At 43.1% G+C, this 25,500-nt stretch overlaps 1 protein-coding gene across 4 annotated transcripts in view; it reads right to left on the reverse strand.

Moving 5' to 3' along the window:
• TNC (tenascin C) overlaps positions 1-25,500 on the reverse strand; it is a 154,707-nt gene that overhangs the window by 20,666 nt on the left and 108,541 nt on the right. For 2 of the 4 annotated variants that reach the window (XM_048966174.1, XM_048966172.1), the window contains 11 exons: positions 20,832-21,424; positions 18,599-19,912; positions 16,581-16,844; positions 15,640-15,755; positions 15,383-15,539; positions 14,514-14,783; positions 13,649-13,834; positions 13,017-13,106; positions 12,400-12,663; positions 2,716-2,988; positions 473-745 (listed from right to left, as the gene is read on the reverse strand). In XM_048966174.1, the coding sequence (XP_048822131.1) occupies positions 473-745; positions 2,716-2,988; positions 12,400-12,663; positions 13,017-13,106; positions 13,649-13,834; positions 14,514-14,783; positions 15,383-15,539; positions 15,640-15,755; positions 16,581-16,844; positions 18,599-19,912; positions 20,832-21,294 (3,670 nt within the window). In that variant the 5' untranslated portion in view covers positions 21,295-21,424. Of the gene's footprint in view, positions 1-472; positions 746-2,715; positions 2,989-5,706; positions 6,127-12,399; positions 12,664-13,016; positions 13,107-13,648; positions 13,835-14,513; positions 14,784-15,382; positions 15,540-15,639; positions 15,756-16,580; positions 16,845-18,598; positions 19,913-20,831; positions 21,425-25,500 lie in introns of all 4 variants that reach the window. The other 2 variants (XM_048966176.1, XM_048966175.1) reach the window with 2 other exon arrangements.

A 25,500-nucleotide genomic window follows, 5' to 3' on the forward strand; every position in this document is an offset into this window, starting at 1 on the left:
AGGAATCTGCTGACAGACTGAAATTTGCCTGAAACCTGTTTAGAGAATCAGGATAAAAACTGTACCTATAAATTGGCTTATCTGAAAGAAGGAGTGTGTCCTCAATGCTGCACAGCACATACTGCAAAGCCATCATAACAAATCATCTGCCACTTGCTTCTTGGGAAATTTGTTTTGCTTCTCATCGGTCTCAGAGATTGTCCCTACCCTAATGTTTGAACAAGAGCTAACACATTATTATGTGAATGAAATTGCATCACAATGTGATTGACTGACTTTGCTGGATGGGATGGTGGCTTAACATTCACAGCTCAAAAATGTCTGCGGCAGGTCTTCTTTAGGTGTCAAACAGTGAGGTAGAGAATTTGGCAGTGGGCAGACTGATGGGGTATCTGAGGGCAGGGAAATGGGCACAACCTGCAAGGAAGAGTTAGAAGAAAGGAGAGTTAGCACTGAGGTAGGTTTTATATACCTGTTGTAGCCGCAGCACTTATTGCCTGTGTGCGGAAACCATGAGAGATCCCATAGAGGTAGACAATAAAATCAGTGCTGGGGGAAAGCCCTGAGATATGAGCTGTTCTTGAATTGCCTGAGATGTTGAACTCCATGGGCTCCAGCAACCTGTTAGAATCAATAATTTCAATAGTAAAGATGTCAAAGTCCCCATTGGTGGTCGTCCAAGAAAGGTTGAAGCTTTCAGGAGTAATGTCGGAAACGGTTAGCTCACCAACTTCGGGGTGTGCTCCTGAGGAGGGAAACAACATTGGTCAGCAGGGGACAGCCCCGTACCCCCACCTGCTCAGAAATGATCTGCTTCGCTCTGCTCATGCTGACAGCACTCCAAGCTGCCCTTGGAGAAAAGGGTTTAAGTAAAAGCTCGCTACAGGCAAAATAGTTCTTAAAAGGGAAGGAATGAAACGACAGCAACTCAAAATGCTGAAAAAGAGGAAAAAGAGACGGGGGAAAAAAAAAAGAAAGGAAAAAAGGAAGGTTAAAAGCTTTAGCTATTTCCTTTTGCAGCCATGCATCTTTGGGGTCTGAGCATGAAAGAAATCCCAAAGTAACATTTCCAAGCACCCCAGGGCATTTGGAGAAGTCAGCTTCCAGTTTTAGGAGAAGCTAAAACTAGAGGAAAAGCTGTATCCAGAGGAAAAGGTTGTGTTTTGTTTTAGTTCTTCTAGTTTCCCTTTCAGCTTAAGTTTATGAAAGCTGGCATGTAATTTGGGAGCTGGAGCCAAAATGCAAAGCAGTGATAGCTGCCTTGGGGTTTCTTCCTCTCTGCAGACATCCCTGACGTGCTCCAGGAAGGCTCAGAAAATTCTGACAATTGAAAGTCCCCAGAAGGGAAAATTCTGAAAAGCCGGATGCCGAGGATGACCCAGAAATGGAAGGGAAAACCTCAGCAGGGAATCTTCAGCTGTTTTCATTATGTCAATAAAAGGAGAGCACACTGCGTGTCTGGGCAGGACACCCATGATGTCTGTTTTCTTGTTTGTTCCTCTACGACTTCTTTTGCCCTGCCACATTTGTCTGTTTTCAATGGGCAATCTGCTACCAGACCCTCAAAGCACAGCACGCCCAGACTGCAGCAGGACGCAGCCCAAGGCAAGTGCCCTGTGCCACACACATTTCTACTGAAGCCAAGCCACTTAAAGCACTACTGAAATAGGCAAGCTCTGCTGAGTATAATGCTTTCATTTTGTTTTGTTCTTGCATGTACTTTTACCCCCTTCTGTGCTGGGCAGTATGTGCTTGGGAAAAGTACATATGAGCAAGCTCTGGCTGTCCCACAGTGGCAGGAGGTTGCAAGGTCTGTAAGGAAGCCCAGGGGAATCACCCAAAGGAAGAGCCACTGGTGCCCCTCTATTGCCAATTTGTGTCCTGCTCATTACAGAGATCCTAACACCTGAAAGATTCACTGAGCCACACAGGACAGACATTTCTATTTGTTTTTCATAGTAGAAACTCATGATCAGCAAACCTTTATCCACAGTGCATCATTTCACAAGATCAGCCACAAAATGATGTTTGTGGCTCTTGATTAGTCTCACTCAAACCTCTGATGACCTTCCTTCTTTCAGCTCACTGTTATGGCACAGTATTTTGGTTAAATGTGGCCTTTTTGCACTGTATCTTTCTCAGAACAATCTGATTGTTTAAACTTCATGGGGCTCAATATATTCTTGGTAGAAATTTACTCGTGTTCTTCTCCATATGAGAACACATGGAAGGGCCTTGTCCTTGAGTCAGACTATGCCCTCCATGTTGTATTTATGCAGAAGCTGGTGTGTAATTTCAGAAATAGCTTCTGAAAGGCAAAACTCAAACATGCCCTTGGGTTTTGCTTATTTGGGCTACAAATATAATTTCACAAGGCAACCTGGACTTTCCTGACCATGTGCAACAGCCAGTTGGGTTTTGCAGTTAGCGTCAGCTAGCAGAAAAGTGAATAAAGGGAACAAAACAAGCCATTCTGAGAGGGGTAAAAAGAGCATTCCTGAAAGCAAAATGGCTCCGTGGGGGCACTGAGACTCTTATTGGAAAGTCTGATCATGAGACATTTCCACGCCAGAGATGTTCAGCCAAGCTTTAATGAGTTCAGTGCACCCATGCAAAGCAGACCGAGTGAACAAGCTTTGTCAAGCAGTTGCAATAGCTCTGGCTCGTGTCCCTGTCTGCAACGAAAGGGAGCCGTTAGGCTGGATGAAAAGATACCTGTCGTGGTTTCAACATAAAGGGGTTTGGTTCTGTAGCCTCGAATCACACCGTAAAGCGTGATGTTATAAGGTGTGTTGGCCTTGAGGCCTGTAATGTTCACAGAGTGCTGTCCGCCGGGGACTGTCACATTCCAGGTCTCTTCTGGATCATCAGACTCCTGCACCTGAATGACAAAGTTCTCATAGGCCCCGTCGGCTGCTGTCCAGGTGAGCTGGAAACCATCCCAGCCAGTCTCTGACACTGATAAGTTTCCAAGCTCAGGTTCTTCCTCTGAATAAGGACAGAGAGTCAGTCAGTTACTCAGATTACAGACCGGTGGCAACACGGTATTACTTAATGACTTTCAGTTAATGAATTTCATTTGGAAGCAAGTGGCGCAGAGATGCACCCCCACATTTACATCCCCAGCTGCCCCAGGTAACTCATAAAGTCTCTTTGGAGACTTGGCAAGACAGAACAGTAAGAAAAGAACCATAATAATAAATAATAATCACATTAATGCTGAAAGACTGCTCACAGAAAGCAGTTTATAGACCATCTTACAGCTGGATGTATTTTGCTAATATTAATTACAACTCCCTGTGACACAAGTATTACCATAACCACTTCAGTGCAGCTATTAAGAATTTGGCATTTGCCATTATGAAGTGACTGTGAATACTGCAGTAATGCCTATTGTAAGGCTAGCAAGGCTTTGAGCTTCTAGTACTTGGGATTCAGATGGTTATGCTTTTAATTGAAAGATGTTACTTATTCTTCCAAACTATTTCTAATTCAAAACAGCAAAGAAGGGAAAATCTCTTTATGTCTGCATGACTTCAATTTAATAGGCCTATCCTCATTATCTTACATTATTCTGCCACCAAAGCCTTCCCAGAGGCAGAAAAGCTTGGATTTTCAGAGATATTGATACTAATCTAAAATTGAAATCTGCCTTCACAGAAATCAGCATTTTCATATGCCATCACAAGGGTGGCTTAGGAAACTTGGAGCCATCAGAGCTAACACTCAGCTGTTGTTAAATCTGAAAATTTAGGTCTTTTTCCCAGCAAGAGAAGGAAGTCTTCCAGTGCTGAGACAATGCAGCTGATTCCTTAAAATTACCAGGTTCATGGGAAAACAACACAACAATATATTTTTTTTCCTACATGAAAAATCTCAGAATCATAGAATATCCTGAGTTGGAAGGAGCTCACAAGGATCATTGAGTTCAACTCCTGGACTTTGCTACATGGTCAACCATTGGCACTTCCAGCATTTTTTGTGTTTATTTGCATTGTTGATGCATCAGCATTATAATAGGAACAAAGTCTAGCTAAATAACCTCAATGTGCATTCCTTTTATAAGCTTTTATAAGAAATGATGCACAGAGGGAAATGGATCTGATGTTTCTCTTCTAAACTTTCATTGTAAAGCCTTGTATATATTTTGAGTTGATGCATAAGGGAGTGCTGAAATAAATGAGATTTAGGCTTAATTTTATTCATATAGATCTCCCCAGAACAATATAAAGCCTATTTTGTGACCCTCACATAGATTTACATAGGCAGGTGGAGCTGTATTATCAGAGCTGTATTTTCAGACAGCTTCATGGATGACAGTCAGTTATCATTAGTGCAATTCACTAATATAAAGTAAATTACTACTACTACTCAAAGTCTTGATGAGTTTTTCTCATCCTGTCAGAAAAGAAGAGACGGTTTATGAAATAACGCAATGATGTTCAACAAAAGAACACAGGAATCCAGCTTTATCAGGACAATCACGGAGCTAAAATATGGATCATGTCAAGATAGCACCATTTAGCTGAAAGAAGAGAAAATGAAACAAAAAAAGAAGTGGTTGTATCAGAAAGAATAATCTTTGTTGTCAACGGAAATAAAATAAACATATCAACTTCAAATGAAAATGAAGCTAAGCAAAAGTTAAAGCAAGGTAAATATTTCAAGTCCAAGCACGATTATAAGTATATAAGTAACCATCACAGCCTAAAAGCAATTCACATTTCTCTGAAGAGTGCTCAGTTTCATTCCCATCCAAGATGCAGGACCCCTTTGCCTCCCAGTTATGTCTCATGCATGCCTGAAACAGAAGTGCACTCCACCCCAACATGCTGTCAAGGGGCTGACAGATACTCATATAAAATCATGCACCAAGTTGGATGGTTGAAGACCTCTGTAAACCTCATCCGTTAAGCGTTCAACATATATGACAAAACAACCATAGTGTCATCACAAATGATATCAAGGGATGATGTTTCTTAACTTTAAAAAAAAAAAAAGATAGAACAAATCATTGAGAGATAAGGCTGCTCTGACTATTTTCTAGGTGTGCAATAATAATCTTTGTATTTCTATGTGAATGTCTTACATCACGAATTGCATTTCTTTTGCAGGTGGTCTGCTATGGCCATTAGTCCCCAGATCAGTTCTCCAGGTGTGAACTTCTACAGTGGTACTTTGTTGAACTGAGCTCTGGGGCTACAGCCCAGTTTCCTCATGAAATTCACGTAATAGGGATAACAGGCAGAAGTTTTCAGAAGGATATACTCCCAATGTGTTGCAATCTTTTTTTTCTCTAACATCACCACTTCCAGGCCAGTGCTGCAAGCTGCAACATCCTTGCGGTCTTTCTTTTGTGCTTTGAACCACAGTCCCAATAAATCCCTGTAATATCTTGCTATTTTCATGTGCCTTGTAAATAGCAGATGCATCAATGCCTCTCTTTGCATGCAGTTTGAAAAGAGAGAAATGATGCTACGTCACCTTCAAAGCTGCATGGGGCATTGTCCATGCTACATAACTCAAGGCTCTCATTCCATAGCAGTAAGTTTTATCCCATGCAAACAAACAAAACAAACAACTACAACTAAGAAAGGCATCAATCACAAAGCTTTGCATTTCTGCAGTGGAACAGCAGTATGAAAATGAAGTTTCGTATTTCAAAGCAGAAGAGGAACATGTGGCTAATGAATCCATAGAAAATACCTGTAGCAGCTAGAGCTTCCAAGCCCCAAGACAGCTGGCCTTGAGTGCTTCCACGGAGGATAATCTGGTATTGAGTGCCAGCTGTGAGATTGGTAATTTCTGTTTCTCGTTGGTTTCCCATCAAAAAGATTTCCTGTGTTCTGTTTAAACTGGACAGGTCTTTCAGAGTGATAAGGAACTGATCAAATACCTCATCCTGTGCTGCCCAAGACAGGGTGAAACTACTGAAAGTCCTGTGGGTTACGTTAAGGTCATGAAGAGCATCAGTGACTTCTGAGATGGGAAGGTCAGTGGGCACCAAAGGCAGAGCATGGGGACCAGTGCTGGGGTTTGTTAAGTGACTTAGCTCTGTAGGAGCAGGACTGGTAGCATTAAATGATGTTGCACTGTCTGGTTCTCCAGATGTTGTGATTAGATGTGCTAAACAAAGGTAAATTACAAGTTAAAATCTCCTGATAATTAACCCCCCAAATACAGCACATGACAGCTAGCACCTGGTACAAAACAGTTTCTGTGCTTTCATTAAAGAGCTCTAAGATCAGAGAAGACAGATGGGTACTTCTATTTTGGAGACTGAATCCAGGCTAGAAGCACAGGCAGCATCACCAAGCATGTGGTTCCCACACAGAGCCACACTAAGCAGCAGATCCAGAGCCACAACCATTAAGCACAGGGGTCAGCCGACATGCTTTCAGTGGAGAAATGGATGGATTCATCCTCAGTTGATGTAAATCAGTCCACTTCAGCTACCTCTAAAGACCTTTGCTAATTTACATCTCTCAACCATGCCTTTTATCTTGACTACAGCACAGCAGTCACTGCTACTGATCCAAACCAGAACTGGAATGCATGCCAATTATTGCAACAATATCGAATCCAGGCTGAGGAATGGGACGCACAGAAACATGCTAAATCTCCTCCTGCCCAAGTAAAAACATGCTTGGAGGAGTGATCCACCTTGATACATGCTGAATTTTGAAGAAAGGGGAGGAGACCCTTAACTAAAAGGTAAACAAACCAGAGCAATGTTCAGAGAGATCCAAAAGGATGAAAGAGAAGCAGGCTTGGCCTTCAACATGCTGAACAGATCTATGAACACAGCTTGTAGCACAGTCAGATTCCAAAAAACCTGAGAGCTGTACAAAACTGCAAATGCGTTTCTGATCACAGCTGTAAGGCAACAGGCAGGTGATTTTTCTGACACTTCAATTAGCCATGCAGAATTATCTCCTCATTAGTGGAAAACCACATCATTTCACACCTCAGTGACTGCCTAACTCTCATGCTCCATGGCATTCAATTAAGAGAAAGCAACTCATCTACCATCATCAGTCAGATTAGCAGCAATATGTTCTCAGGATTCAGTTATCTGTCTCCAAATTCACACACGTATCAAAAAAAGAAAAAAAAAAAAGTTTTCAGAAGAGAAAGATCAATTTCAAAATATTTTCAAATAAATGCAGAGTTTTTAACTTGAAAATATACTCTCAGAACAAGCACAGATGTAAAAGCATCATTTCTCATCTCCAGGAAGGAGTGAAGTCTGTAAGGCAAACAGTGACCTGTACTTACATCTATTATATATTACACATACCATATTAATAACACTCTTGACTTAAGTAAAGGTTGTTCTGAATTCCACCAGCTTGTGACCTGAACCAGGCCCTACATATGGTGCAGCCTGAAGACAGCAGTGTTGTCAGCACATCAGCCTACGTGCCATGAGAGCTGCTGGTAATTCATTTTTTCTTTACAACTGTACTATCAGAACTGTTATATGACCACAGTAGGGTAATGGAGGAAGGTTTCCAGGGAACAAAGCAGGAAGACATGCAGCACGTTCTTTAGGCTTCTTTGATTTGAAGGAATACTCAGAAATACTCAAAAAATAGTAAAAAAAAAAAAAAAGCATAGTGGCAGCTGGGCTTTACTGTGAAGTATTTCTGCTGGAGCCATGCATAACCAAAGCGAACAGACCAGTGAAGAGGAAAAAGCATCAGTATGTTATACAAGTAAGCTCCATGGCATGGATGGTCCCAGTGGGGAAGTGCCATGCACCTTGAGCTGCAAAAGGGGGGAAAAATGTCCAAAAATATAAGGGAAAAAGAAGAAATAAGGCTATGTGTCCTTAAGCTGACATGCTAAGAATCCTTGAGAAAACCCTGTGAAACATCACTAAAAAATTGGCTTCCTTTTCCTCATTTTTGTTTGACCATCACCACTGATACTTATCCCAGATTCCCACTAGTGGGTTAATTTTATTGTGAGACCTTTGACAACCACACAGGAGGTTGTCATGTACATGTTATCCCTGTGGTGGCATGTAAATAAGTTATCTCTGATAATTACCTTGTGTGTAATCACTGATTCCACAAATGAACTTATGGATGAGAAAGAGCAGTCTACACTCTTCATGCTTATATAAACACACACGATCACATATGAGTACACATTGTGTTACAGTGTAATAGGGGAGTATGTGGCTTTTTTAGTAACATGCAACAGACAGGAAAATATAAATGACATGAACACATGGGAAGCACTCTGATGCCATGGATACTATCAGTGTTCAATGTTCAGCAGAGTATTAGCTACAGAATGGGTAACAAAATTTGGATTACAGTCGAACTGTAGATCATGGAGATCAAATAATTGACTGAGAAAGTAGGGGAAGAAAACAGAGCTGTAGGAGCTCTAGGTGGGTGGATGACAGCCAGATAGGCTGATTCACGGCGGTGAGATGAATGAGTAGCAGATGCCAAAGAGTTGAAAGCTGAGAGGAATGCAACTTGATGGACAACAAACATATGCTCTTTCTCAGATTAGAATACTTCTTAGTATCGTTCTCTTAGTAAAATCTTCAGGCTGAATATGGCCAAAATATGTCCACGCTGCTGCTGCTGGCCTTTTGAGGAATTCCACTTGTAATGCTTCACTGGAGTTTTACTCAGAAGAATGTTAACGTCCTGCCAGGACATTTCCCCGGTTACTTGGGATGGAGCAAAGAGTATTTTGTATTATTTCTCGCTTCCGTCTCTTGGATCTCACATTATTTTCCAAAAGAGGCTATCAACAAGTTTCACTGCAGAATCGCTAATCGGCTCAGCCTCACTGCAGGGTATCACTACAGCTCCCTGAAAGAGGAATGAAGAACCACGATCCACTACAGTGTTGGTGTTCTTTTAAGAACACTTTGGCTAAACGGCTTTTCCCTCTCCCAGCCAGCTGTTTAAACACAGAGAAAAGCACTGAAATATATCAGAGTCCAGAAATACTACAGAAACTACTGCTGAAAATCTGAGATTCCAGGTTCTCTCAATAAAGGAATCAGCTGAATAAATGGACAACCTTTACTGGTAAATTCATTTTCCTAGGGGTCAGCACTGCAGTTTCCCATCAAACTGTCTCACCTAATCACTCTTCCTAATGTTCCTTTGAGTCTGCATACAAAAGGAGCAGTGCATCTGAGACTAGAATAAGCCAGGAGAGGAAGAAGGTATGATGCACAACACAGACAGAAGTCTTCAGTAAACAGCATAAATCTTCTTTAAAACATTCAACAGAATGGAAAACTTGCTTCTCCAAGCCATGCTCCTATGTGTAACTCATTCCAGAGGCAAGGCACTATCACATCCATGATTTGTCAGCAGTTGCTGCACAATCTGGGTCCTTCAGCAGAGGAATGTGAGGTTGGCACTTGGTTTTGCAAATGTGCTCTCATTTATTTCCACAGTCTGATGTATTACCATTCCTCCTCCTCCAGGACCCACATTGTGCTATGCAGGCAGGGCTCCAGAACCAGAAGAAGACGGAACAAAGCTGCAGTCTGACTGCTCAGCTTTCTCAGAGCTGGGTTACGTGCTCACTCTGCAGATTAGTTGTCAATCTCACGTAACATTCTCCAGACATGCTGCCAGAAGGGTCCCCTGAGCTAGCAGAATGGCTCACTTTGGTTTCTGAAGTGGTTCTAAACCACTTCGAAGGAGGTACCTGTTGCAGCCACAGCTCCCAGAGGAGGGAAGTGTTATCCTCCAGCCAGCCCATACACCTTGATTTTATAGGAAGCGTTCACCTGGGGGCCTTCAATCACAGCACTTAGGGGTTCTCTGGGCAGGAGGGTTTCTGCAGGGGATTCAGCTGCCAATGGCATCTCCTTGTACTCCACCACAATGCCAGTGCAGGCTCCAGAGTTTGCATACCATGAAACACTAAAGCTGGGTCTGTAACCCTTCAGTCCATGAGTTCCCTCAGTTCCTCCTCCTGCATCTCTGTCTGCCTGAGCAACACAGCTCCCAGGGGCGGAATGCTTCTCTGGGCCAGCAGTCACTGCCTGCATTAGGGTTAGACTATGTGGAGCTACAAGGAAGAAAACAAGCAAATGAGAGTGTGAAATATTCAGACTTTCCTTTTCACTATGTAATTTTTAGCATTTCTTGAATGCAGAATCACAGACACCAATATAACTTTGAAACTGGAGCTGCACTTCATCCATTGAAGGAAACAGAAGTGACACAAGGCTGCCATCCTATGGTGTGGAATGTATCAGGATATGTGCTTTGATCAAATCTTGTGAGCTCTGAAAGTTTCCAGCACTTATGTGCAATAAGTTGATATGCATACAAAGACAACCAGGAGCATGCATGGGAGGAGAGAAAGCACTGACTAAGAGCATCAGTTTGGGGGCAGAAAGAAGCCTTGCCCTCAGTGACAGATGGTTCACTAGCAAGCAAATTCAAATAAGTAGCAGGAAACGAAAGCCCTGACCCTTCTGGATATCTGCATGCAGAAAGCATGACTGAACAAGAAGGAACTGAAAGGAAATAATCTCAGGCATCCCAGAGAGTGCAGGGCCTCCCTTGTTCAGCGAGGACAGCACATGCCCCTCTAAATAACAGGACTGTTTCCACCAGACAAGAAGAGCTAGTCCAGGCTTAGCTGTGCTGCTGGCACTTTCCACATCAATCATTATTCTCTCTGCTTGGTAGCTCCAAGAACTCTCCTCTGAAGTACAATGGACCTGAGGTCACCCATAGCTCTACGAGAGACAGCAAAATAACAAGTTTGTTTTGCTTAGCCCGAGGACTTGAGGGCCCCCCAAGTACTGAGAATAAAGCACTTCTGCCTTCCCACACTCATGTGTTTGGATTTGTCCATTCCTAGGCAGGAGGGCCAGGAATGACAGGTTACGTCAACTGCTGCTGTTGCTTCTAAGGAGTCACTGCAGAGAACTCTTTGTTTACTGGCTGCTCTGAATGAAGACTTAAAACAAATACACCATCCAGACGATCTTCTTTAAAAAAATATATACATAATAATCCAAAGAAAAGTGAAGCCATCTTGTGGAACTTTGGAAACGGGCGTTGGAAAGACCAGACTGTGAAATTCCACAGCATGTTGTTTCTGCCTTTTCACCCTCTACACATACTACTTTTGAGACTGCTCAGTCTTCTGACAGATGGGGAAACAGATCACTTTGGAAAAATCAAAGCCTGCTCAATCATGCCACGTAAACCTTCAGCTTCCCTTTGTATGTATGTGCTCCAGTGTTCCCTAATTTTTCCCTGCATTGGACACAGGTCTGATTTATGCATCAAATAAGCAATTCGCTACTTATGGTTTACTGCAGTTTATACAATGCCATATAACTCACTCCTGCACTGGATTACCTGGCTCTATAAAGCATTCATAGGTGCTGCTGGCACAAATGTTGCCTGGGAATATGAAACTGTGGGATTTTTGGTTGTTATTTTTTTCTTCATTTTCTTTTTTTTTTTTTTTTTTTAAGCCATTCAGATCTTTACAGTTAATAGTTTGCAAAATCCACAGCTTCTGATGTGTTTACCTCATAGGCGGTCTTTTGGGGGAAAAGGTTAAAAGCCTTGACATCTGCTAAGGAGAATAATTGTAGCCCCACTGATTCTTATTCACTGCCTCTGCTCCCTCGCAGCACCTGAAGCTGTGTCTCACAAAGTTTAGGCTACAGGCACTTAAAGATTCTTATGTTCTATGATCCGTGCACAATAAACTTTGGAGAATAAAGTTTCACAGAGAAACCTCATTCAAGGAATGGTCCATTGGTTCTAGTTAAGTAGAGTGGTTCATACAAATAGAGAGAGGGCAGAAATGGACTCCTCCTTTGCAGACAAATATAATAGTCATGTATCCAAGAAAGAGTGACTGTGACCAGATTTGTGACAATAGCCTGTTTCTGCTTTTGGATGAGAAAACTGAGGAAGGGCAACATCAGAGCCCTGTTGACCCTGCTGAAGCATGACGGGTGGAGGCATGCTGTGAAGAGAACTCATTAGGCAGGAACAAGCAATATTAGAAACATTCTGGTTGCTCTTTCTCCTAGATTTTGGCTGTAGAATATAAAACAAGTTATAAGACAACATACAAAAAAAAGCAGCCTCACATCAAACAAACGAGGTCTGCATTTCCTGCAGAACAAATAGCTGTGTTCTTTGTGAGCCTTCTCAAAGGGTAAGCAAAGAAATCATTGAGAACATGGAGCTAAACACAAGTGTTCCTCAATTAACCTGTCACGCTAGACAGAATTAAGCCTGCTTTGCAGGCAGTGGATGTTTTTTAGCAGTTCCTCAGACACAGCTCAGAAAATGGGGTGAAAGTGCACTCAGACCAGTCACTGATGAAGGACCTGGTGCATGGTACTCACTGAAAGCTGTTACTTACCAGTCGAAGCCTTGATGGTTGTGGGCTTGCTTTTGTATCTGCCTTTCTCTGCCACCAGACTGATGGTGTACTCTGTCCCTGCGTCTAATCCTCTCAAGATATAAGAGGTGGTGTCCACAGGGATCTCCACTTCGTTCTTCTTTCCAGAGGGGCTAACATAAGTGAGGCGGTAACGATCAAATTTGGCCACTGGTCTTCTCCAGCGAAGGGACAAGGTGGTTTCAGTGGGGTCACTGACTTCCAAGTCCTTGGGGTTATCAAGATCTACAGGTGAAAAAGTTAAGTTTAGGTGTCTCTGAAGTGCCCTGGGTCAAGTTTTCAGACATCTGTAGAGAAGCAACTGTATTGAGTGTCAAGTGACAGATCTCATCTGCACTCTGATCTTTGGAAGTCATAGAATGGATTATAGAAGTCCCATTGCTTCATGTAGGTAGAGGAAAAGGAAATTCTCTTTTATAGACAAAACACACTAAATCTGAATTTCTGCTATTTATGTTCAGTTCAGCTGGCACTGCATGAAGGAGAGAATTTAAGCCCTCAGAGCATTTATCCAGGGAAAAGGAGGTGTTGTGAGAAAAGATTTACTCCAGAGCAAAAGAGAGGGTCAAGCTACTCACCAGTGCCAGCATTAATGGTAGCAGGAGCACTTTCCCTGTCCTGTCTCACTGCTGTCACTCCAATGCCATATTCAGTTCCAGGTCTCAAACCTAAGAGGTGAGGAGTAGACATGCAAAGAGATGAGGAGTAGACATATAAGTCCCTGCCCATGGGAGATGCCTACAGGTATGTTTGTGTAAATAAAGAATGTATGCTCTACTAGATATATGCTAGGTATACGCAGACATCCACATTACATGGGAAAACTACCATAATCTAACCTTGCAGGACAGTATGGCCATTTGTATGCACATGGAAAAGCTGCAAGCTGGCATAAGTAAAACCATCTTTAGTACAATTCAAATGCCTCTTGAAATGACAGATATCAAACAATCTTCACTAAGATATGTGACCCAGAACTCAGGCAAGTGACCAGCAGGATTCGGAGACATGTATGAAAGTCAAATAGCTACTTACCCACTTGTGGGTCTGAAAATATATATCACCTGCATTTTAATTTAACTACTTCCTCTCGCAATATGCAACCTCTACTTGCTGCTCTTATATGTAGTGATCAAAAAGAATTTTTGGTCCCATGCTCCATGGTGCTCGCAGCAGGAGGATATTAGTAGCAATTTCTTGATTCTCTTACCTGTGAGTGTAGCTCTGGTTGTTGCTTGGTTGCCCTTTGGCACTGTCAGCTCAGTGTGGTCTCCACCAGAAATGGGAGCAAACTTAATTCGGTAATTGTCAATATTCGCATGGCTGTTCTTCCACTCCAAAGTAATGCTGTTGTCTGTCTGTGACACTCGCTTCAGGTTTCGTGGAGCATCCAGGTCTGTAATAAACACATTAATAAATAAAACCAGACATAAGTAACAGGAATAATTCTCTTATGACAACAGCCTTTTACAACAGTCCATTTCAGAAGATGAACATGACCCATGAAGCTGACATTGTTTCCCTCTTGTATGATATCACTTAACTACATCAAGCAGATTTTTTTTAGTATGATGACCCATACCTTCATAAAGCATTCCCAGGATGACAAAGGAACAAAGTAATCTTAAAAAAAAAAAAAAAAATTCACAAAAAACATTTGCAGATCTGAAGAAAAGAAAAAAACAATGTTTGCCAATCTGTTATGGATTTAGGCAAGCAGAAGTAAGGTCCTAGATGGAAGGAGAACCATGGAAGATATTTAGCTCAGCAAACAGACCAAATCTAGAGGAATTTGATTTGACAAGTAAAGATTTAGGGTATGATGAGAAAAAGCTTCTAAGTGACTTAATAACGTAATTCCCATTTTCAGCAAATATTTAGAGACTTGAAGGGCCTGAATGTTTTGGTGGGCCAGTAAGGTATGTAAGGCACAGAAAAACCTTCTCTGCTTTCATGTAGGTTCTGTGTTGATGCAGTGACTGTCAACTAAAGAAACACAATGCAAACAGCACAGGAAGATTGATGGTGATTACATTAAACTCACAGAAATTTGGATTGCCACCCAGCCCCCTTACCTGTGACAAAGACTTCTTTTGCAGGGTCACTTTCCATGTCCCCTCGCCGAGAGATGAGCGTCACTTCATATTCTGTGTGTGGCCTCAGGTTTCCAATAGAATATTGGTTTTCATCCTCAGAGAGGTCAATGGTAGTCCTGTCCCCTGGAACATCCTTGGGGCCATATGTGAGCTCTATGCCTTCAATTTCAGCCAAGGGTTTGGACCACGTGATCAGAGCTGTGGTGTCTGTGACATCTTTTGCCTCGATCTGGCTAGGGGCATCAAGTTCTGTTTTAATGAGAGGAAAACGTTATTAAAAAAAAATTAAATAAATCTTAACAGAAAATTCATAATGCTTACTTGGGCTTTTAATTGCTTCAGAACAAAATTAACATGAATGGCTTCTACAAAATGAAGCTTGTCTTCATTTACTTTCTTCCTTACTTGCCAAGTGGGGCCGATTCATCAGAAACAAATTCATTAAATTCATTAACATCTGAGGTTGCCAAAACAAGGACAATCAGAAACTCTGAGTTCTACACAATGGAAACTCTTTCCTAAGCAATTTCTTCATGCCAATATCAGCAGGATGAAAGAAGTTCTAGTTTCTGTGGTTGTACCTTTTAGGAAAGAATAAAAGTGCATGCTGGTAGCTACCTTCTAGACAAAAATAAATTTCCTTTCTTCTTTAAACAGGTGATTTGGAAAGCAATTTTTTTTTTCTCATGCCTTTGTCATTAAAAGCTCCAATGCTTTTTTTCTTCTCTCGATTTCCTTAAGAATGCACCTTATTGAGTTAATTTTTCTCTTTGCTTTAAAACTCCCCAGGCTACACCAACCAGCAGTTGTTTCATTGGTTGTACTACAGGTATACAGGTTGTGCTTACTTGTGGTTATCACACGGGATAGCCCTGGTCCTCTGGTATTGTTTTTCACTATATGAAGGGATACATTATACTGTTGTCCTGGTGCCAAGCCTGGCTGCATATATGATGTCTCCGGCCTTTTCAAGCTGCTGGTTATGTCTCCATTATCATCCTTTTTCTGTAACACATGGAACAATCAGTTAATACAAACAAAAAATTCAGCATCTTTCACTTGTATGAGAAGCAAGGCTTTGACAGCAGGAAAGATGCTTCCTTACCATATTACGAAAGACCAGCTCCCAGCCATCAAAGGAAATGCTCAGAGGATCCCACTCCACCTGGACAGATGTTTCTCTAACAGATTTGAATTTCAGACCTTCAGGAGCAGGCAGATCTGTGACAATAAAAATAAGATAAATACACATGTAACAAGAAATAAATGAGGATGCTGGTAGTGGAACATCTTCCCACAGCTATAAGTATCTGCCACGCAGGGGTCTGCATCTGACAATCCACAAGGATCATCAGAGATGCTTAACCTCTCTTCACAACTGGTTATTCTGCCTCTGAGAGGCATTCTCCTGACCTATTCTAGATGTTGACAAAGAATAAAACAACTTTCTTTGTACCCTACAAACGCCTATTTTTGCCTTCTTGAAGGAAACCTAGTGTGGACATCTGATGGTAGGTGAATGAATCCTGCCCCAGGTCTCTCCGAAGAACACTGACTGAAGTCAAAGAGCATCTTCTGAGACTGGGATATTAAATTAGATTGTGATGGGCACAGTACAAAAAGGCAAATGGACTACAGATCGGCGGATAAGCAGACAGAGTAAGTTGTGGCAAAACACACTGAAGATATAAAACAAATGGAAGTTCCATTTTAGTCAAAACTGTTTGAATCCAAATGATTTCATATTGCTCTTCTGTTACACGTGCTATAATTATATATATTTTTTCAGGGAGCATTACCAGAGTTCAAAAAGCATACCTTATTAAGAAGGAATTGAGGATCTTAATTTACAAAGACCCCATGATAATGAACTTTGCTTTTAACATTGACAATGCTATTGAAACAGAACAGAAAAGGAAAGTGGTGAAGGCTCTTTGTTGAGAACAGAAGATGAACTCAAAATAGAAAATACAAAAAGAAGAAAACCCCAACACAAACATAATACAGAACAGACAAATGACTGAACAGAGGGAATATTAAACTCACATGTCGCTACTCTGGCACTGACTGGAATACTTTTTTTGTTTTTAAGGATTGCAAAGACACGGATGAAGTATTCCACACCCGGCTCCAGCTCACGAATAGTGGCAGATGTCTGGTTTCCTGGTACCGTGAACTGTAGATCTAAGCCCCCACTGCTGGTAGGGACATAGGTGACAAGGTACTCGTTGACGAGATTCTCATGCTTCCATTCCAGATTTACAGTTTTATCTGTTACATTCGTTACAGTCAGTTCCGTTGGAGGAGACACTAGAGAGGGGAAGAGCAAAACAAAAGTCAGTTCTCAAGGCTCAGAAAATAATGACCTACCCAGTTTCCCATTTTCCCAGGAGCAGTTTATGAGAATCAACAGGGAATGGGGAAGCCGTGCCACACAAATTAGCCACTTGTAGAAAGGAATGTTCAGCTGATGAAGACTACAGATGTTTCCAGAACTAATGGGCCAATTTCTGCTTTCATGCTTGCACATAACCTATGGCTGACTGTGTTCCAGCCCCTTCTTTCATGGCCACAACACAAGACTACTACAGCTAGGTCCTGAGAGAATCAGACTTTAACTCAACTGCCAGCAACACGTGATTTTACAGTTGGAAGTCCTGGGGTTTGGATACACAGAATTGCACAGATTTTCCACAATAAAATAAAACATGATTATTTTTGTAAATACTTTCAATAGATTACTCCGTGTTTGCACGTGCAGGAGCCCAGAATGTAGCTTGGGAATCCTCCAAAAGGAGGAGATGAAAAATGGTAATTACTTTCCAAGGGTATTCATTGTCCTTTACAATGTTCCCAGCCCCAAAGTACTCTTTGATTACTCTACAAAGATCTTAGTTCCAAAATTCCTCCCCTGGGATCTCCTAAAGAAAACTGCCTCCTTTATAGTGTAATGCTTGTCATTATGTAGCTGCCAGCATTTTCTATCCATTTCCATAGAGTCAGTGGTACTGGGAAACTAAACACATGGCTTAATAGCTAAGTTTCCACTCCAGCTGATTCCATTATTTTAACCTAAGCTTTGTCAAATCTAACTGTATAGTGTTCCATATATATAATACATAATATGTAAATTGTGTACGTATTTATATACATAAATGTTTTAAGTTAGAAAAATCCATTTGGTCTATTGAAGGATAATCAGGGCCCCTGCGATAATTCTGAAAGCTTGCATGGAAATATTTGTGACATCTGGCAATTCTATCATGATGGCTGTCTCATCTTCAGATGGCACAGTCATATTTTCTGCACGTGCCTTGCCTGCTCTGCCTCCATCAGGGCTCCATCTCAAAGGTCTACCTCCAAAGCAAAATCACAGGGCGCTTGGAGTCTGTCAGTAGACAGTCTCAGAGCTGTGCCTTTTGGTTTTTTGGCTCCTACAATAGCAATAGCATTGCAAATGCAATCCCTTCTTTACTGGTCCAGCGTGAGACTGGGAACTAGAATCTATCTGTGAGAAACCTAACACTCATACTTAAGCACTTTATTCCCTAAATTTATTATCCACATTAACTCATTCCTGACAGACTTTTTTTTTCTGTTCATATTCTTTTTACTAATCCAGATGAGTACCTAGGTAAGAAGTTTTCTGGATTCACCTCCCTCTTCTCCTTAGCTGTTAGATGCAACTGTTTAGCATCAAAAGGTACCATGAGAAACCAAATATCGTGACAAATCCCCATGCAGTGCCAGCTCCAGTGAAGGGAAGAAACTTGGAGATGACAAATCAACTTTGTCACCATTACTGAACTTTTGTATTGCTAGCCACCAAAAGTCACCTGCAATTGCTACGATACACAGCCCTGGGAAGTAAGGGAGGGGAAGTTCTTGCTCTGAGCACACTAGCTCCACTGCTTCAGCTGTTTTGACTGTGATGAATAAGAGCAGAAAAAACCCTACACACAGGGTATATGCCCTGCTATATGAAAAGCACCATGGAGCCTCTAAGGTGGACACAGGGAAGGATGACACAGGGGAAAAAGTTCAGAAGGGCCATTGCCACCTACCATCAGAACAGTCGATCCCCATGTAACCTTCCTCACAGACACACCGTCCCTCGACACAGCGGCCCACGTTGTTGCAGTTGTTGGGGCAGGACCGTTCCCGGCAGTCTTCCCCGGTGAAGCCCTCGTGGCACACGCAGCGCCCATCGACGCAGCGCCCGCGCTGGTGGCAGTCATTGGGACAAGACAGCTCCCCACAGTCCTCCCCAGTGAAACCGTTGTCACACACGCAGCGTCCCTCCACGCAACGCCCGCGGTTGTGGCAGTCATTGGGGCACCGCAGCTCCCCGCAGTCCTCCCCTGTGTACCCCTCGTCGCACACGCACTGCCCATTGACACAGCGCCCGTGGCTGTTGCAGTCGTTGGGGCACCGCAGCTCCCCGCAGTCCTCCCCGATGAATCCCTCGTGGCACTCACATTGCCCATTGACGCAGCGCCCGCGGTTGTGGCAGTCATTGGGGCACCGCAGCTCTCCGCAGTCCTCCCCAATGAATCCCTCATCACACACGCACTGCCCATTGACACAGCGCCCGCGGTGGTGGCAGTCGTTGGGGCACCGCAGCTCCCCGCAGTCCTCCCCCAGGTACCCCTCGTGACACACGCAGCGCCCATCCACGCAGCGCCCGCGGTTATTGCAGTCCTTCGGGCACCTCTTCTGGCTGCAGTCATCCCCCATGAAGCCCTCGTGGCACACGCACAGCCCGTTCTCACAGCGCCCATTGCCATTGCAGTTGTTGGGGCAGGTCAGCTCACCGCAGTCCTCTCCAGTGTATCCCTCCTCACAGAAGCAAGTCCCATTGATGCAGCGCCCACGGTCGAAGCAGTCGTTGGGGCAGATCAGCTCGCCGCAGTCCTCCCCCGTGTAGCCCTCATCGCAGATGCACTCGTTGTCCACGCAGCGCCCACGGTTGTGACAGTTGTTGGGGCACAGAGGCTCACTGCAGTCCTCACCGGTGAAACCCTCGTGGCACACACAGCGTCCACCCACACAGCGCCCATGGATGCTGCACCCATGGGGGCACAGCTCCTCGCCGCAGTCCGGGCCCGTGTAGCCCTCGAAGCAGATGCACACCCCATCCACACACTTGCCTTGGTCGTTGCAGTCAGACGGGCAGGCAGCCTGGCTGCAGTCCTCTCCGGTGAAGCCTTCCTCGCAGATGCATTTGCCCTGCACGCAGAGGCCGCGGTTGAGGCAGTTGCGTGGGCAGGCTGGTTCGGAGCAGTTGGGGCCTTTCCAGCCTGGCTCGCACACGCAGCCACAGATCTCGGTGCTGTAGTTGCCGTGCCCACTGCAATAGGGGGCCGTGTCCAGGCGACCTGCACCAACGAGTCAGGAAACTCTTAGCTTGGGGGTGTCAGGCCAGTGTGGTACACAGGGAACTGAAAGGAGTCTGGTTTTCCCAGCTCCCTATGGGCCATGATTTACAGAATCACCTGCATTTTTTGAATGAAACACTTCCTTTCTCTCCTGAAACTTAGCAGGAATGCTTTAATTCATGCTACTGCCAGGGTGTGAAGGAGCGCCCCTGCAACTGCTTGGTAAAATGAGCACGTTGGATTCCTCTGCTCTTCTCAAAATCCCTCTTCCACTGACTGAGCAGCTTTCCTGACTGCTTCATTAGGGCACGCACCATGAAGCATCATTCACCAGTTCATCCAGAACACAAAAAGCCAGGCAGCACGCTGTATCGCCAACAGTGAGACCAGCTCTGTGCTCAGAGAGGACCTAACTACTGACCAACCTGTGTTTTCTCTATCTTATGACCAACCTCTTACTCCAGTTTAGAAAGCAGCAGGAGGGATACTTTCTTTTTTCCTCTTAAATCATTTGTTCTCACTAGTTCTAATCTATTGCCTACGTCCCGCTGTATTTTTATTGGTCTCTATTAAAGAAAACTTGGATGTTAAAACAGCTACATTGGCAGCCTGCTCAAAGGGACAACATGTGGAGCCAAAACCTTGGGCTGTGCGAGTTTTAATCTCAACTCCGACACTGTCACCTCGTCCAAGTGCCATACTTGCTCAATGCCACAGCTACAAGGCCCAGACAAACATCTGACCCACAGATCCATAAAACTAGAACTGTGAATGAACCAAGCTGGCAAACGCGTTGATTACATTTCAGATTTAACAGGTTGACTTTTGTTCTTTCTTGAAACAGATTTGAGTATCTACTCTAAACAAGATCTGCTGCCAGCACGAGAATTTCCCCGCGTGGTTCCCCAGCCTGCCTTACCTTCTGCTGTCTGGGAATTAGGACAGCATCCAGCCCCGCTGGCACACTGCTCCCGCAGGGAGGATACCAGCCCCTCCAGCTCCTCCAGTCTGCTCAGCAGGTCCTTGATGTCTGGGGCAGCTGCACAGCCACAGGCCCGGCGGGGAATGTTGATGCGATGCGTGAAGACGATCTGGTTCCCTTCATTCACCGTATGCTCCTCGTAATTCTTGACAGGCTCAATTTCTGCCTTCAGGTCTGCGTCCCCGCTTGCTGTGTCCAGATCCACGGAGCAAAGGGAGCCAACGGGCAACTTGATGTTGTAGACATGGTTAAAAACCACAGGCTGGTTTTCCTCTGGTAAGGTCACATTGAGCCCAGTCTCCCGCTTCTGCCGGATGATTCGCTTGATGAGCCCACCACTGGCATGCTGGTACAGCAAACCTAAGATGGCACAGGCCAAAACCTGGGAAGGGAGTCCCATTGTGGCGTTCAGTTCCTTTTCAAAGCTGATGGAGTCTTATATTTGCTTGGCCTTTTTAGTCTGGAGGAGAAATTTGAGAGCCAGTTCAAACTAAGTTGAGTTGAGTTTCCTTTCTTGGCACGCTTGTTCCCTGAAACAAGAAGGAACAGTGTTAAGGGATGAACTGCAGCTTCCCCACCCAACAGCAGGGCTGGGACACTCACTCACATCCTCAAGTAAGCTAAAGCTGAAAGTCTCATTTCCTTCATTCGTTATCCCACTGCTTGAATGCTGGATCACTGCTACTAGAAGATGGATCACATGAAAAACTCATGACATTGTCAAAAGGCCTATTGGCATTAATAAACCCATTGTAGTCCTTTTGCACCTGCTTTAATTTATTTCAGCTTCTAGGGAATCTGAGCTGTGGGGCTTGTAGCCCAATAGTAGATGTTACTATTTTGATAATTTTTCTACAGAGAAACAGAGTGCTCTGAAGAACACTGCAGATGAGGATCCTGGAGTCAGTGCCTGTATCCTATCTACTGCCATTTTAGCACAAAAGTAATGAGACACAAAAGATTATCCAAGATGAGGATCCAAGAAGGAAGACAGACTGTAAGAAATATCAGTAGAAATACAGGAAATCTGTTGAACTATAGTGTACCATAGCAAACTTCAAAGGGTAGGAGAGCAGGCAGGTGAGTAAGAGAGAAAACAGGTGGGCAGGATAAAAGAAAACATGCACATAACCAAACTGGGGATGGAGGAGAGGGAGAAGGAAGAAAAGGAAATGAAATCCTTTGAAGTTCTTCAAGAGAAAGAGGAAGCTTTTTACCAATGGAGGTGTAAAACAAAGTCTTCTTAGCAACAAATAAGCCTTTTCATTAGGCAACATTTCACGGTGTCTTATCTTTCATCAAATATAATATGATACCTTGCTTATGGTTGAAAGCACCTGGCAGGCCTATACTAACTCTTCCCGAAACTCACTCTATTCAGGTTGCCTCAACATTTCCTCTTCCTTCTCACTCCAAACCCTTTCTTTTCAAATGCCACAAGCCATGGGATATGAAAGACTTTTGTTGACTTCATGCAGAATTGGCCTGTTACCTTCTACAGTAAGAACCTACAGCAGCTAATGGATGGACTAAACAAAGCACACCTATTAAATGTCACCTCAATGTTAGTTTTTCTTTCTACTCATTTAAGTAGTTAGATTGGTGACTGGACTTTCCCAATTGTAAGTTCCTTTCTTTGTGCCAATAACGGAGGAAACAGCAGTTTATCCTCTGAACACCGCAATTTTGATGATAACTCATTTGTTAAATGGGAGACTAGCTTCTTCCACTGCTCTACCTCCCATAAAATGTATGGGATTGCTTTCCCATACTATCCCAGCTGTTTTGTGAAAAATAACAGTCATACATCACACACTTCACTGAAGTAATTTTTGTGTAGACAATGTTGAGCTCACAAAGAGTGAACTTCGCCCCTTTTTATTGGGGAATAAATCAGAAGTAAACACACAGCAGTGGAGGCTTTTATCTTGTGGAAAAGCATTCAGCTTGAAGCCATTTCTAACGCTTATCCTATTTGTTCGGATATACCTACAACCTCTGTCTGCACCAGAAGAGATCATAATATAGTTAATAAAGAGTAAGAGGGAAACATGGTCCAGGGCTCATTTGTGACTCAATCTCTAAGGACTGCAGCTCACTAAATACATTCAGGACAATAATTGAAGTGGTATTTAACCTTCAAGCACACCCACTTGGAGTTTGCAAACTACTTTCCATGCATTGAGATGCCATGTGCTGTAACTTTTTGCCCTAAGACAAGTTTACATATTTGAAATGGGTGCCCAGGCCTCAAGTAGTTATTTAAGGGGCAGGTTGCTTGAAAGATGCATCACCTAGCAGAACAAACTAGAGGAAATTTCTGTGAAAGGTCATCATCAGTTTCCTTACAGCTTTTTAATTCCCAGCCTAGAGGAACGTGAGTCTTGTCCAAACCTAGCAAGTTGATAGTAGTTTTTCTGCTGACTGCTATGAGCTTACAGATTATTTTATGATTCAGAACTATGGTTCTGAATATGCCTGGAAAATGAAAGCCCTGCCAATGACAAAAGCTAGACACTTATTTTACTGTGGATGAAAGCCACATTAACACTATCACTTTTACTGGGTATTCACTGCATTAGATTCAGCCAAATATCTTAGCCTACTGATGATACTGGGAGATGTAATATATCTTGTCTGACACCCTTTTGAAGTTTATGAAGGGTGGTCTGGAAGAAGCATTCCACAGTGTCTGATCTACGACCTTTGTGTTTTGAAATTGAGTGCCATGTCTGAGCTAATCTGGATCAGGTGTTTCTCATCTGATCTGCCAAGGATCCAGCACGATAAACTGAGCTCCACTGATAGATCTGAGACCCAAAAAACAAGACACCTTCATGCAATTATTTATGCGTTAGCCGTATTTTTGGCTGGAAGAACAAAGACGACATCCTTCCATTCAGAATCCTTCAAACATGTCTACACAACAGCTCAGGCCACGAGGGACCACCCAGGAAGGCTCTTCTAAAGAAAAATAGAAGCCAAAGCCATTGCCAGGCTCAGTTGTTTCTTCCATTTTTCCCCATCTTCTTCCTTTCAAAATGGTTTACACGGATTGTATTTAGAAGCTGCAGACATACTACCTCTTGGAGACATCCTTTCCTTTGCAAATATCAGCTGCTGGATTATTTACAGGCACCCAAGAGTCTTGGAGCAAGAGTCTGCAAAAGAAGATGACTTCACAACATGAACTATGAACTGTGCCCCTTTGTGTCTTCCTACCATCTTGACTACAACACAACCGTTTCAAAAATCTCAGCAACGATTTCATGGCTGGTCTGCAAAACCTTCTGCTTGTCATGAGAAAGAATATATCCTACAAACTCGTGTTGTCTCACCTGCCCTTGATAGTGGCTCAGCCACCAGAACAGTAGCAATGAAGGAAGTTTGGAATCTCTGCAAGGAGAGCTGGATTTTAGTGATAACATAAGATACCATTTGGTCTGGATGTTTTCATAGTCTGTGTTACTGTCTGTGCATCACCTCTTTATGTCTAACCTTAAGGATCATAGCCAAGAGAATTATAACGTGGACATGACCTGGGCTCTAGTTCTCAATGCAACAAGAGCAGCAGTATTTCCAGGACAGCTGTGAGACAGGAGCACTGTGCAGAGCCAGCATCTTGCTCTGGTAGTGACTGTAGAAATACCCATCACTTCAAGTCAAAAGAGAATTAAGACAATGGACATTTTTTCACCCCAGCCACATGCAAAACTTGCCATCTCCTCCCCATCCTTTTGTCTTGGCTGGCTCAAAGGATGATGTTCATATTCAGAATTTCTTTGACTTGCTTAAGAAATATAGAGGCTAAAAATTAAGAAGTTAATCACGGCATCTATACAATACCAGCTGACCCAGAAAGCATGAGGGAAAAAACTCCTGTATAAATCATAAATGTAAATGCTAGATATCACTTAAAGAGGGAAAAAAAGAAATAAATAAAGAAAAGAACTACTCCTAGAAAAACACTCCTTAAAATTATAATCACTAGCAAGTAATACTGTGAATAACATGTGGAGGAAAGTGGACAATACAGAGAAAAGGAACAGTTTTCATTTCCACTACAAACCCTTTCATCTGAGCATCTGAAAGTACAACATACTCTAGCTGTCAAAGACAAGAAAATATTAGGGTTATTTTTTGATTTCGATATCTTCTCTCCCCCACTGACATCACAACTTTGTCAGGACCTTTCAATTTAATTAGAAATTTGTTTCTTAATAGGAAAACATCAGTCAATCTTGAAAAGAAGCCCAGGGAATCCTGACTCCTGGGGAACACTCAGCAAAGGTGGTGTATGAATATTTTCCTTCCCCAGAGACAGATTTGCTGGAAACCAGCAGGTGTGAGAAGCTGAATTAATTTTTGCCTAGTTTATAGTTCTAATGTACCACTTTGGTCTCTCTTGCAAACTCAGGAATGGTAGAGCTGTGAGATTGTTAGTGGGCACATGGAGTGATAAAGATGCAAATGAGAACCTGGTGTGATTTTAATCAAAACAGATTGCAGCTGCAAAGGGAGAGGTGTTAAAAAATGTCTCAGCTGTCCTACTGAAAGGAGGCAGAAGGCTGATTAGCCTTGCTCAGGCACCCTGTACATGCCACGA

This window comes from Lagopus muta, chromosome 19 (assembly GCF_023343835.1).
Source record: "Lagopus muta isolate bLagMut1 chromosome 19, bLagMut1 primary, whole genome shotgun sequence".
NCBI lineage: Eukaryota > Metazoa > Chordata > Aves > Galliformes > Phasianidae > Lagopus > Lagopus muta.